This window comes from Rhinolophus sinicus, chromosome 5 (assembly GCF_057876585.1).
Source record: "Rhinolophus sinicus isolate RSI-liver-muscle chromosome 5, RSI-T2T, whole genome shotgun sequence".
Taxonomy (NCBI): Eukaryota; Metazoa; Chordata; class Mammalia; order Chiroptera; family Rhinolophidae; genus Rhinolophus; species Rhinolophus sinicus.
The window spans coordinates 9,123,930-9,138,929 of NC_142505.1; the positions used below are offsets into that span (position 1 = coordinate 9,123,930).

General features: G+C 43.1%; 1 protein-coding gene across 1 annotated transcript in view; it reads right to left on the reverse strand.

Annotated features, from left to right (window-relative positions):
- Nucleotides 1-361: 361 nt before the first annotated feature.
- SACM1L (SAC1 like phosphatidylinositide phosphatase) overlaps nucleotides 362-15,000 on the reverse strand; it is a 51,890-nt gene continuing 37,251 nt past the window's right edge. The window contains exons 12-20 of the mRNA XM_019724057.3: nucleotides 14,029-14,108; nucleotides 10,909-11,007; nucleotides 9,116-9,254; nucleotides 7,178-7,247; nucleotides 6,992-7,064; nucleotides 6,225-6,318; nucleotides 6,015-6,107; nucleotides 4,955-5,012; nucleotides 362-2,220 (exon numbers count right to left, since the gene is read on the reverse strand). Coding sequence (XP_019579616.1) covers nucleotides 2,084-2,220; nucleotides 4,955-5,012; nucleotides 6,015-6,107; nucleotides 6,225-6,318; nucleotides 6,992-7,064; nucleotides 7,178-7,247; nucleotides 9,116-9,254; nucleotides 10,909-11,007; nucleotides 14,029-14,108 — 843 coding nt within the window. The 3' untranslated portion in view covers nucleotides 362-2,083. The remainder of the gene's footprint in view (nucleotides 2,221-4,954; nucleotides 5,013-6,014; nucleotides 6,108-6,224; nucleotides 6,319-6,991; nucleotides 7,065-7,177; nucleotides 7,248-9,115; nucleotides 9,255-10,908; nucleotides 11,008-14,028; nucleotides 14,109-15,000) is intronic.

Consider the following 15,000-nt stretch of genomic DNA (forward strand, 5'->3'; position numbering starts at 1 on the left):
CAGCGGCCTGAGAACACTCTCTAACTAGTAATACTGTCCCACTTTTCAGTGAGACCTGTATCATTTTGAAAAACAAATTACAATCTGGACGTGGGGGAAACAGGGGGTATCTTTATATGGACATTATAGTTTACTCAGTATTTCCCTGGTTTTATCTATAACTAATAATTAGGATAAACACAACTTCTGAAGTGATCATAACTGGAAAGTAGGATTTCAGAAGCTATTAATTTTCTTGTTTCCTTATATTGTCTATTTTTTCTATAATATAATGACCGTGCATTGTTTTGTATATTTAAAATTCTAAAATAAAAATGAACATTCCTTTCAAGACGAAGTACAGGAATGACGCCAACAGTGGTTAGAAAAGAATGTGATAGTTTATTTTCACTTACAGATATACAGTACATGAATTTAGAGAGAAAATCACTGCAGGGCCCTGAAGTACCGACACCTTACGACTCCCCACACCTACGTCCGTCCACTCGCTGCAAAGCAGCCGGTTAGCAGTCCAGATTTGGTCTCTGATGTAGTTGCTCAAATGAAGTTCTTACACGAAATGCCCAGCAGCACTTGAGCGCTATGCTACAGTGGGCCTGACTGTTTCAATAGTTATCTTTGGAACAAATTAGGCTGATTTACATGTTAAGAATAGGTAATCCAACTACTTACCCTATTGTGAGTTTTCATGACTGATTTTAAGCTACAGAGGGTTTTCCAGCTATTATTTTCTTTAGAGTTTCTAAAAGCAACAATTCTTATTAATGTTTATAAAAGATAATGTTGAAAAAAAAGTAATGCGGAAATAAAGGCGCTTTTAGAGATATTTAAGGAAAACATAAGGTATTACTGAGAAAACTGTACATATTTTCAAGCACAACACAAATATTGTAGCAGTATTTAATTGAACTGTTTTAAGATAGTGGTAATTATACTACCTTACATACTTTTCTAATATTTAATCCTCATAATTACAACTTGAATATACAGTCTGACTTAGACCTATGCACAGCTTCTAAAGCATATTTTTCATGTTTGTTTTTACACATAAATTAAAGTTTACGTTGGTCCTTGATTTGGAGAACTATAACTCCTGGAAGCACTAAATTTTAGACACTTATTGATAGCTAACAAAAACCTTTACAGAGTGACAAACATCTCAACAGTGCCATGCATGTGTGAGCAGCTTCTGGCTCCAAGTGCACTGTCGAATCCAGCACAAGAGCCTCGCAGAGGCCTGCCTATCTCGAGGAATGACCCCCAAAGAAACCGAAATGCCCAGGAGGAAGGAGCTGACCAACTAAGGGTATTTTGCACGCGGGCAATGCTTAAAACAGAGGCGGCTTTGGACCATTAGCATAAGAGATAGACTTTACATTCTTTGATTTCATTTACAACTTTTAAAAAAGATAAAGTATGTCTGAACTTTTTCATCACACTTACACTGCTGCTCTGACGGTAGCAGTTCCGGCTGACTGAACTCATCCGGCAGCCCAACTGAAACTTCAAAGGAACACCAGACCCCATTCCCCTCTCCTCCCACCCCCGCCCCATGACGTCCCAGGCTGCTCTGTCAAACTACTAGATGTGTGTAGAAGGCTTACATTATAAACACAGCAGAGTTAGCTTATTATTAAACTTTTAAGAAAAGTTCAAAGCCGTGTGAAAAGTATGCTTGCTAACAGTGACTGCTTCCATAACGACAATGAAACTGAGCTAGAAAAATAATTTTACTGTTTTAAATAATGAAAGAAGCTCGATTTTTTAAAATATATATTACTTATTCTGCAGCAGATGACTAAACTGACAATGAGTAGATTCCCTCCATTCTGTGAGCTGAATTCAGGTTATGTTTTAATTATAGAATAGCTTCAATTTATAAATACGACCATCCCAACGGTAAAGAGATCATTACGGCAGTAACACCAGATCAGTGTGAAGTCACCCCCACACAGAGCACAAGATGTGCTTTTGGATAAAGGCTTCAGAAGGACCTCCGGCTGATGTGGAAAGCGGGTCAGTAAAGATTCCAGTTCTGCATGATGGAATCTTCCAAGCCAAGCCGCTTTCCACAGACACAAATTCAGTCTATCTTTTCTTTCTGGACTAATCTGGGAGCATCGACAAAATCTTTGCCATTGTAAAGAATAATTAAAAATGTTCCAATGCTTGCGACTCCCCAGAAGAGCACATAGGCCAGTGTTTCTGTCCAAGTGTCACCTGTTGATTTAAAAAAACAAAAACAAAGAGTTGATAAAGAAAAGTCATTATACTGATACCGGATCACTCTTGGCCGTTTAGCACATCATGACATCAAGGTGACTAACACATCTACAGGAAAAACCCAAGAACCTCTCATGTAAGTTTTAAACCAGCAGTTCTCCAACTCTGGCGAGCATGAGAATCCTCCACAGACCCCACCCCAGAGTTCCTGACGCCTGAGAATCTGCAACAAGTTCCCAGGTGGTGTTGACGCTGCTAGTCCAGGGGCCACACTCGGAGAAGCACCTGACTAAACCATTTCACGTTGTCACATAAATAATAATTATTACTTAGAGATTATACACTTTAATACTATAAGAAACTATTACCAGCAGTTTAATTTATACTCCTATCTATGATGGATATTAGCTACTATCAAAATACCTCCACAAAAAATAATCTTACAAAATATACAGGCTTCAGAAAAGTTATGCATTAAAGCCCAGAGTATAAACTCGCTAACGTACTTTTATTAACGTATGTAACACAACTCTCCTGATGTGTATTTTCTCAACCCTGCGGTTGGCTGCAGGCCAGTGAGCAAAGATCAATTTCTGTTCTGCTCCTTGACTAGCAGAACATCTTGTCATGTCTTTCCTGCAAGAGCACTGGCCTCATCTGTAGACAGGGAAATGTGCAGAGGCCCACAGCCAGCAAGAGAGCTCGCCAGCAGAGAAAACGGAGGTGTAGGCTCTGTCCTAACGAGCTGTCAGAGGACACACCGCAGATTTCCCATTCCCTTAAAAACCAAAGGAGGTGCTAGAAATCGGGTATTATCAAATTTAAACATCATAAAGCTCATTATTTCATAATAATTAACTGACACGAGAAGTTACCATCCACAGCCTATCTCTTTTTTACTCAAAAACACAATTGCTAATTTCACACCTCTGTGTCTTACAATTCCTCTTGGGCAAAGGAGACAAGCAGCTCCTCACAAGCCCAGCCGAGGACATGCCCAAAGGAACTGTGCATCTGTTCAGGCCCAGCACACAGTCTTGGCTTTCCTGCCTCCCCAGAGGTTCTGCAGGCAGATGTGAGTATATGGCCAGAATACACAAAGCAGATCAAAATACCAAAACCAACAGTGGAACGGCCACTGGCCCGCGTTTTGAAGAAACAAAGCAGGGAATTTAGAGAGAACAGGCACGGTCCTCTGAGAGGTCATTGGAAGCCCAAGCTGGCCAGTCCCGGCCTCTGCCTTCCTGCCCCCAAACCTCATCCAGGACCAGTCATGCCACACAGCGACCCCTGTGCCCTCGAACCCTCAGTCTGTTTTTGCACTGTGAACTAAGGATTTGAGATTTTTCAAGAGTTGTAAAAAAGAAACCAACAACGTGCAACAGAAACCATATGCAGTTTGCAAAGTCTAAAATATTTATCATCCGGCTGTTTACAGAAAAAGTTTGCTATGTGTGCTCTAGAGTGACAGAAGGACGGCTCCTTCCAGGAGGTACAGGGATGAGCAGGTGTGAGCTGCCCGCAAGCAGCCAGCAGTGTCAGTGCGGCGGTGGGGTGGGAACGAGAGTCCTTAACTCAGTAAACTTGCTGAGGACACACTACATCCCAGACACGGGAGACAAAGCAGAGAGTGAGACACGTCTCTGCCCTCGGAAAGTCGATGACTCCCTGAGAAACACAAGGGAGGGTGCATGTCACTACCACACCGAGAGAAACACACTGGGTATGTCAGCGACAGCAAGAGGTACAGCCCCTCTGACAAGGAAATTCCCAGGCACGTGTGAGGTGAAAAGAGGACAGTGCTGTAAGAGAGGAGCAGGGACTGACTGCCCTGGAAATCAGAAAGGGGAGACGACGTCTGTGTGGGAGAACAAGGAACAGTGAGGGAGCCTCTGAATGGTGCCCGCGGGCTGGGTGGGATTCAGACAGGCTGAGCAATGTCAGCCCAAGGAACCCAGGACCGAGGGTGAAGAGGGGAGGGTGTCCCTTCTTCCAGAACCTGAGGCTGGACCCCTCACAGACCCCAATTCCCAGAGCACAGAATATGACTTAATGAAGACACTTTAACCTTAGTGCTCATTAAATGAATAACACAGGAAGATAGTGAGAGAAAAAAAGAAACCCAGTGAAGACCTTGTTAGCTCAGTTCTTAGGCAACTTTGCTCTCAATCTATTAAAATTTAATAAGTAATATATTAATCTATTAACATTTATTTGTCCAATAATAGGTGGTTGGTTAAATAAGTTATACATCCATAAATGGAATGCTTTGCCGTCCTTAGAAATAAAGAACATGGAAAATGTTTATATAGCTCAGTGAAAAAAAAAGATTACAAAAAAAATGTAAATATCTCACTTTTGAAAAAAATCACACACACTTATAAAAACACCAACATGTTAATATGGGTAGTTCTCTTATCTCTGGAAGGCAGAATTATAAATAATATTTTCTTTTTTGCCTACCTGTATTTTTTATAATTACTATGCATTACTTTGGTAATAAGAGAAAAACAATTTTTAAATCTTAAGTAAAAAACTAAAACAAAACATTTCTCAAGCTACTGAGCATGTATTTTTCTTCTGGTCACATCTAAGGTCTAATCTCATTTGCTCACTAAGTTTAAATGGGAAACATCAACGGTTGAGTAGACTCAAACACTGAAAATGCTGTACAAGGAAGTTGAACATTCTAGAAAATGAATATAAGAATGGGATATACGAGCGGACTTACCGGCCATAAGCAGACAGATAATGCACATTGAGAAGGCAACCACCATGATGATAGGCAACTGCAAGAGAGAATGGAAGAGAAACATCAGTTCAGAACGCTAGCCTAGCCGGTGGCTGCAAAGTCAGTGCGTGCTGTGCTTGAAAAGAATAAAACTCTTCTGCAGTCCAATATACAAAGTATCTTTTTTTGACAAAACATCATTATTTAGGAGTTCAATCACAATTGCCCAAATCTAAAATCGGCTGAGTCCTAAGATCTGAAGAGCAGGACTTTGTTCGAAGCCAAGGGGAGCCAGGTGGGGCGAGGTCACCCAGGTGAGACTCAGGGCGCCAGGCCCTGCTTCCACTGCAGGCCACTCTGCCCACTGGCCTGGGGCCCCGGAGAGGCTCCTGCAAAGTCTGGTGAACAGAAGAGTCAGAAAAGGAGAGCGGTGTTGGGCCACAGTGTGCTGGCTGCGCTCCACCCTGCTGCGCTCAAACTAAAGGTGTGTGGCAACCCTGTGTCACACAAGTCTATCCCTGCCATTTTCCTAACAGGCTCAGGTGATGGTCAGCATTTTTCAGAAATAAAGCATTTTTGAATTAAGGTGTGCACATCATCTTTTGAAACATAATGCTATTGCACACGCAGGAGTCTACAGTGTAAACTTTTCTAGGCACTGAGAAACCAAACAGCTCCTGTCACTCCCTTGATTTGATGCTTCACTGCAGGGGTCTGGAACCACGCCGGCAGTGTCTCCCAGGGCTGCCTGTACCTGGCCTTCCAGGTACAAGTGTGCCTCCAACAGCCCCTGAACGTGAGGGGAGGGGAGTCTTCCTGAAATGAGAACCCTTCCATGCTCCCTCTGCTTTTGTATTCTCCTATTAGAAGGATGTGTGAAAGAAAACAAATGCTCCAAAGTTATTTTACTCCTCTCTCAGATCTTCTCCTTGAGGAAATTCAAGTATTTATATTCCAACCAGAACAACATATAACGTTTTAAATCAAGGGCAGCTGGCACCATCTGCACCTTCTGACACAATACTTTCTTAACAATATGGAAAACATAAAGGTTTCTTACAGCCAGGAATTTCAAATCCCTTGGAACACTTAAAGGACTGTGAGATTCTAATTCATCCACTGAATAGTTCCCAAGAAATAAGTCTATGGAATCCTAGAACAGAAAGAAGAAAACGATTAACTCCCAAATCACCGGTGATTACATTACTAAGAAATAGTGCAAAGGTACACCCACCCAATAACCAAAAATTGGCATCAAATACAAACTCACTTGTCTAAATCCGTCAGAAAAGTTGTTCTTGTAATACCGTATTAGTGAGTTCCAACCATCCTTTATAAGTCCCAACTGAGTTCTCTTCCCGGTTCTGGTTAAAAAAGGTTAAGTCCTGAATTACAGATTTGCATATTAAATCCTCAGTTTTATAGTGTGAGAGTAAGTGGCCAATAAGAACGTAGCAGGGAGAAAAGGGAGTTACAAAGATTTTTAAAGTCAACCCTGAAAATATAAAGGAGACACCTCACAAAGAAACCACTAGCAGGTCCAAGAAATAAGTAGTTTCTTTCTACAATTTTATCTACCAAAGCAGGCACAAAGAGGGAAACCACTCAGTTCCAGTTGCAAAGACAAGAAATAAGGAGAGAAACACACAGTCCAGGTTACATGGTATGAAACAGCAAAAGCCTAAGAAACCTTATTTGCTCCCAGGGAATCCACATATAACTCGGCTTTTGTGACAAGTGCAGAATGCCCTGACCTCTCACCACCCAGCGTGTCCCCAGGAGCAGTAGAGCAGCGTCAGAATCAGGTGGGCGCTTTTTAGAGGTGCAGCACCTCAGGCCCTGCCCAAGACCTGCTGAACCTGCCGGGGTGAGTCAGAGCACAGCTTCTCAACTCGCTGCACCTGCCCCGTCAGGCTGAGAACCTTCCCGGTGCCCTGCCGTGACCCGTCTGCAGTGAGGCCCAGGCACGGGTGTCTGAAAGCTGCCCCAGTGACCCCAAATGCTGAACTAGAATGCTATTTTAAAAGCAGGGCTTGCCTGGTAAAGTCAGTCTTCAAGGCACCAGTTCCTGCATACTGTTTGGCACAAGCATTTGCGTTGTCAGCCCAGGCTGTGGAAAAAAGTGAAAACCAGCTAAGAATGATTAAAACGACAACGAGAGTGATTCCAAAATATTAATTTATTTCAAAATTTGAGTAACTTTGCCTCTATTGATTTACCTACCATTTTTGTAAATCTTCTCAAATTCATCTTGTTCTTCAATCTTCTGCCCCACATGCAAAACTCCCAGTCTCTGAAATAAGAACCACTCCCATGTTTATGCACAGAACATTTCAGCACACACGATTTAGGAGAAGCAGACAGTCCCCAAATCGTACTATGTGGTTCCTGGCTGCAGGCGGGAGACGGAGACGCGTTCCTCGTGCACAGGGCTCCCTCCCAGCCGACCAGCCCTCTCCCACCCCAGCCAGGCTGCAAAGCCCATCTGAGGGCTCCTTCCCCTCCACAGCGCCCCCTGTCCCTTGAGCCCCAGCACCCCAGGAACAGCAGCAGGACTGTTTGCTCTCAGGGAGAGGGGCGGGGGGGAAGGGGGGCAAAGGGCGCTTTTGCTCGGGAAGGATTCCAGCAGTGCTTCCTCCTTCCCTGCCATCCCCCAGGCTCCTGCTGCCTTTACTCTACCATCCTCACAAGTCACAGCCCCAGCCTTCCCCACCCCCAAACTGACGCCCACCCCAGGGACCCTCTGAGAATCGATGACTGCTACCTCTCTATCTCCCCACACGGCACATCCGCACAGCGCCTCGCACATAACCTCAGAGGTTTCCTGGGCACCGTCCCCGTCCCACGGACTCCCCTTTGGGTTCACTGACCAGATCAGGAACCCCTGCCTTGGCCTCTGTCATGAACCCTCAACGTCTCAGAACCACCTCACCTCAGACGACCTCACGCTCTCGCTCTACCTCAGAGCGGGCATTCCCACCCTCAATGGCCTCAGCTGGGGAGAAACTCTGCCCTCACTGGAAGGGGACAGGCATAATTGGAGTCCCACACTAGCTGGCACTGACGCTAGAGCGGCTCCTGCCCAAAGACTCTCTGAAATTGGTTAGGCTTTAGAATACTGTGCTTAGCATGTACAACAGTTCAGTCTAGATTATAGAAGCTAAGCAGGTTTTTGTTAATCACCTTGGAAACAACCATCCTAGTATTGTTGCTGTTGAAAAGTATGCTGACGTCAATCCAACAGGCTGAGGAGGACACAGTCCCACATGAACTAGACAATGCTCCAGTGCCACGTTACGGTTCAAGGACAATGCATCCTAAAGGAGGTATTTCTACGTCCATAATCCCTCCCCGGGGACCCCAAAACTGTTATGAAAAAAGCTGGATGCTTACTAATTATTTAGGGGAACCACTGGGGATGCATTTTGTTTGCCCCTCATAACAAATGCCAACGTGATATGGAAATTTGGGCTCTACATAGCCTTAATTCCAAATATAAGCAGAAGAAAAAATATATGTCTATTTTTATCAACAGCACAATCTTACTGGTAAAGGAAAGCTGTGTTAGAAGCTTTTTACCTGGGAGTTAATATCCTTTGCCAATAATAAAAGAGACGCAAATGAAAACAACCTTGAGGTACTACACTGTACTATCAAAATAGAAAAAAAAAGTTTTAAATAAAAGTATCTAATGCTGGCAAGAGTTCAATTAGATGGATTCACTTATTGCTGGCTGGTGTCAGTGTAAACTGTCATGACGCTCTTGGAAAATAATACATATATTCTCTTTAACCCACTAAATGAACTTCTAGGAATTAACCTGAAGGAAATAATTCAAGTTAATAATATATACCAATATATCCTCTACAGTGTTATTTATAAGTCAAAAACTGTAGCAACCTAAATGGCTTATTATAGTACAACAATGCAACACTTAAAAACTACAAGGATGCATAATGCTAGAGGAAAACGGCAAGACTAACAATTGTGCAGACGTGTACGGACCACGTGCAGACCCGTGGATGGCAAAACACAAAAACAGGAAGAGCTGGGTTACGCTGGGGGCAGTGTGCGGGGTTTTTTGTTGTTGTGACTGGTTTTTAAAGATGAAGTTTCTTTCATTTTTGGCTCTATTCTTTACTAAAAGACAGAGAAGACCACCTGCAGCTGGGCCTGCAGCGAGCGCCGCGCGAGCAGACTCTGGATCACGTTGGTCCTGTCCAGACAGTCCATGCAGTTGCTCCGGAACACGCCCTCCTGGCTTGTCACCACGTTGCCAGAAGCGTCCACTAGAAAATAACTAAAACATATTTGTATAAACACTCTCATACCAAAGTCAGTTAACTCTACTCAGGACGTACCACTTATAACACAGGTCTCCCATCAGTGACATTATAAAACCGGTAAATTCACAGATCAGACAGGAAATGCATGGTCCAGGTGTATCTGATGACCACAGACCAAAAAGAAGTTTCAATGACAGACGCAAGAGCCCCCCATCCAAAAACCAACTGTGGCAGCAGAGATCGTTCCACCCGAGAGGTGAAGAAGCAGAGCTGGGAGTATTACAAAGGTTGCTATGGACATCAACCACGTTTCCCTAAGGCCAGGAGATGCTTTCCTTCAACATAATTATTCCACCTATGCCCCATATATCAGGACTTCTCGAAGCATGGTTGCTGTACTGTCCATGTCAGAATTCTCTCAGTTGTTCATTAAAAATGAAAGTGCTTGGCCTTGAGATAAATTGAGTACAAATCTCCGAAGTAAGGGTTGGATACTGTGCATTAAAAATATTTCAAAATCTTTTCTTAAAATGGGTACTATATGCAAATAGTACAAAGTTTATAAGGTGTGATAGGGTAGTATTTGAAAGATCAGTTTCCCTTTCTCCCCTTAACCACCAAGCAGCTGTCTGCACTGGGCTCGGCCCTGGTGGCCATCTGTGTGTTCCCTTCATTTCTAACCATCTTCTCAGGTGGTTCTATGCACTGAAAATCCATCAATGCACAGTGTGCAGGTGAAGAGCATGCAAACAACTGGTCTGCTAGCTTCAGCTCCTCAGGCAACTGACTAGCCGAGTAACGTGAGATAATTAACTTAATCTCTCCGAGCCTTGAGTTTTTCGTCTACAAAATGGAGCTGACAGCGCCACCATCAGGCTGCTCTAAGGTTTGGATGAGCTCCTGCACAATGCACATAAAATGCTTAGAAGAGTGTACAATGAACACCAGATAATATGCATTAATTAATAGGACAAAATGGTGGAACGGTTTATAGATTCCTTCTTCTGGCTTTAAATTAATAAAGAGTGACAGATGCAAAGTACAGTAGACCTGCAAACCAGCATAGTACATAACACAGTAAACACACACAGGAAGCACCATAAATATATTTAGGCCCTTTGATCCATTAATCCTACTCTCAAAAATTGATTTTAGGAAATAATTTACATACGTAAAAATATATGTACCCAGCGTGATCCACTGCAGCACAACCTTTCGTGGTAGAAGAGAAAAGGAAAGAAAGCAGATACTCAACATGAAGGAGAGCACTGAACTGAAGCTGCATGATGACACAGCAGAACACAGAACAGCCATTAGACACGATCGCTACAAAGACTAGGGAGGCTAAGGACAAAATATTTTAAGAGAATGTTTAGTGAAAACAACGGAATATAAAACAGTAGTAAACTAATTTCAATTATGTAAAAATTTGTAAATGTGGGAAAGCTATTAATCATAAATACATGAAAATATCTAGTTATGGGCCATTTTTAAGAATTTTAAAATAGTTTTAAATCACAAAGCTTCATATTTCCAATAAAAAAACCTAAAAATACTAGTAAAGAGAAATGCTATCGACCTGGAGAAGTGTGCCTGTAAGTCTGCTAGATAATGCATACTAAATACGACCCCTGCCTTCGAGCGCCACAGGGAGATAACATAGCTTACCTTAATTCATCTTGCATTTCTGCCACCTGATCCAATAAAATACCTAGTCGATCCCATCTCATATTTTTACATTCCTTATGAAAGTCGAAGGCAACATATCTACCAAAGGAAAAGATATTCAAAATTGACCAAAGATTATTCATCTTCTTCCTACTGCTACTGCCATCATCACTGATTCTCCTCTCTATCTCACAGATTTCCTGGGACAGCACAGCCTCCCTCACCCCGGGTGTTCCCACTGTACACACACGCCCACCTTCTCACGGGCACTCTCGATGGCAGGAAAACCATGCGCGCACACACTCTTCCACTCGCACAGGTTCTCCTACAGGCCCTCAGGTAGGACTACGGAAGCAGCCCAGCCAAATGCTAGCGAAGTGAGCTCAGGTGCAGCAACCATGTATGTAACAGAAAGCAGCCTTTTCCAACTGATGATCTACCATGAACTTTCTTCTCTGCCCCCACGTACAAAGAACAGGGTCCCATTTTATTATTTTTCTCCATTTAAACGGTCAAACTTGATTCAGTCCAAGGAGGGTTGCTAGGGGTTCTGAGAAGATCAGAAGCAGGACAGTCGCCACTCTGGTTAGTTACTGTCCATACTAACAAAAAATTCCCCTTTACCAATATCTATCTATACATCGCACATACATGTGATAGAGAGAATTTTCTTTTCTGTGACTGTGTAACGGGTTGCTTTCAGTTATCTAATATTTAAGAGGCACGACTCTGTGTCAGAACACATCGGACAGTGACGGTGTCCTACCACGAGCTGAGAAATGCTGCCCCGTGAGAGGGGGAAAAAATCATTAACCAACTCCTGGAAGTCCAGGGAGGAAGAATGAATGTGGAGAGTCTGAACACTGTGGACACGTGAAGATTCTCATCTATCCACTTCTTTCCAACTTCCTCCTCAGGGGTCAAAGTGAGTCACAGAGGAGGGGGCCAACCAGAAGCATATCATGCTGTCTACAGAGCACCCTTCAGAGGAGGTGTCTGCTCTCGCGTGACTCCCTTGGCTGCAACAGACTGAAGGGTCATCAGCAGGGTGTGGGCTTCTAAGCAGGTCAAGGCAGGGGCTGCTACCACCTCAGTGGTTATCTCAGGTGAGAAATTAGAAACAAAATGAGAAATCGCCATGAAAATAGAGGTGAGCCAACTGAGAGGTTAGGTGCTGGGAAGACTGAGACGGGGGAAGTGTTTTCAATGACAGCTCCACTAAAAGTGGGAGTGGGACAGTTACTTTTGGAGTGCTTTGACCAGAAGTTATAGCTCTGGATTCGTTTGAAGAATTTAAGTAGCTCATTAGCACCTAAATGCACTTGGATTCTTAAGTTCATATATCCTGATAAAATCGCATTTTTATCTTCTGAGTTACATAGTTACATTTTGATAATGATTTTAAACACATTAATTTACGCTGAACCCAACTTCTTTCAAAGTTCTAGGAAGAAACCCTTAGAGACACATCACCTTGCACATCTCTATTCCATCTAGTAGTTTCCAAAAGCATAACTTTCCATTGCTAATATGTCCCACCACTGCCCAGAAGTGCAACTGTATAACTTTTCTCTTTCTGGTCATTCACCAATCCATCAACTTAATTTATTCAATTTACTCAAAAAGTCATAATGGTTTAAAAAAAACTAAAAAGTGAATCAATAAACTAAAAACTACTGTGTTTCCCCAAAAATAAGACCCAGCCGGACAATCAGCTCTAATGTCTTTTGGAGCAAAAATATAAGACCGGGTCTTACATTAATTTTTGCTCCAAAAGACACATTAGGGCTGATTGTCCGGCTGGGTCTTATTTTCGGGGGAACACGGTAAAAGTGAATATCCTCTAAATACCTAAAAGATAACAATAAATCTACCATTTAATTTCACTTTCACCAACAGACTTTTATCCCTGCTACAACATATGTTTGTTAAGTAAAAGAAAAAATCTAAATATACTTTTTAACATGCTCTGTCCGGTGGTCTTTAGAACTCATAGAAGGGAAGTAACAACGGCTTTGGGTGTTCACTCTTTAGCAGCAGGTGCCCTCCAAGTTCCCTGGAACACCAAGGGCATAACTGTGGCCTCTGACTTACACCTTAAATTCTCAAAGCCAGCTGCTGCTACAGACTCAAGACAGCTCTGGAGGCGAGCACACCTCCGGAACCCCTCTGGGGCAGAGGGTCTTAACCAGGGGTCTACATAGGAGCCAGCACACAAACTTCTTCCAGAATATACACGCTGGACTCCAAACCCCCCGATTCTGATTTTTCAGTCTGAGGTACATTCCAAGTAAGTTCCTCTGAGGATACGGGGGCACATCCCGGTTAGGGATCCCGCCGCTAGTCCTCCAAAGTGTCTTTGGGCAGGTTCTACTGTGAGAAGGCAGAAATGGGCATGCGGTGAGTGAGGGTCTGATGAATTTGCTACAGCTTCTGAATTAGACAAAACGGACAAATTCTTCCCCAAAGATTCATGATGTCATTCTATTTTTGTATATGTTTAAAATTTTCCATAGGTTAAAAAATGTCTCCCTAAACAACCCAGTACTATTTCTTTGGAAAGGTTTCCAAGTGGCCTGTGACCACTCCTACCAGAGGAGAGCCCCACTTCCTGCCCGTTTCCTGCTGCAGAAAATTCCAAATGGGCTGACTCATTACCTTGTACGTTCCAAAGAGGGCAACTGTTGGTATTTTAGGATCCCCTATCTTTTGACACGGCTACACAGACTTTACCACTGTTGCCTGGTGCCTTATAGGAGAGGCCACCAACCAAAGTAAATTGCTCCAGCTCATGTGGTGGTTGGGACCACAGAGACTACACCATGCAATCACGAGTAACTGCAATTTGTGACCCACTGGCCACAGGGACACAAAGCCTCAAGGAGGGGATTTTAACCAGGGACTAAACTTTTACAAAATTCAAACTAAAACTCAACTGTTAAGAAGTTATTCTGCCCTAGAAATTATACTAGAGAAAGTTTCAAGTCTACCTCATGTTTTGACCTAGTACTAAACAAAGAAGCTGAAATGTAATATGTCTACTGAGATGTGTGTACTTGTGTATATATGCAAACGCACGTGTAATCTAAAAAGCCCTACAACAGATTTCTAGTAAGGTACCTGATCATTCCACTTCCCAAGGAAGACACCATTGTTGCAAATGCCTGTTCAAGCGGCTTCTCTGAGCCCTTCTGGTTAACCTGTAAAAAAATTTAAAACACCATGGTTTTCTTTTAAGGTTATTTAAAAGAAGAGAGTGACATCAGCAAAATGGTGGACGAGGGAGCTCCAAGCTCTTGTTCCCTCACAAAAATACTGAAGCTGTCTGAACCAACTTTGTAGGAGCTCTGAAAAACAATCAAAGGTTTACAGCAACCAAGCAAACACTCACTCAAGACAAAGCCATATTCAAAATCATAGGGCAGTTTTGTGACATTTTTACTTGCCCTTACCCCACCTCCCTTTCCAGTACAATGATGGTTGTAGTCTTAAGCAGTGGCAACCAGGCTCTTAGCTCCCGTCCCCAAACTGGAGGGAGCAGACCAGATCTTATTTGCAAATTATTGTGTATGTTTTGTTCTGACCTGAAGGACTGACTCATTTATCTGTTTTGCATAACTGAACACAGGCAGGAAAAGTGGTGGACATGCTCTAAGACAGGGGTGTCCAAACTTTTTTCAACGTTTTTTACCAAGGGCCATATGCAGTACAATACACAAACAGCCAGGCCACTCACTCGAGGTGAAGTACGTATTGCCTCACCTGGTTTATTTAAGTAAACTAAACATATTTTTGGAATTTGCTGCGGGCCAATTAACAATGGATAGTGGGCCGCAGTTGGCCCGCGGGCCGCACTTTGGACACCCCTGCTCTAAGAGCAACAAGAGGGCTACAAACCAACAGATGCCTAGGGCAAGAGATTTTGGGGACAGACATAAATTAGACCTTATAAAGCCTGCAGAAGAAGCTGGGGTGATATTCTTGGGAAACTAGGACATTCAGAAGCAGTCACCTCTAAGGAGGATTGTAGAAAACCACATGCATACCCAGGCAAGATGCATGCTCAGAAAAGTCCTGAGAAGACCGTAAGCC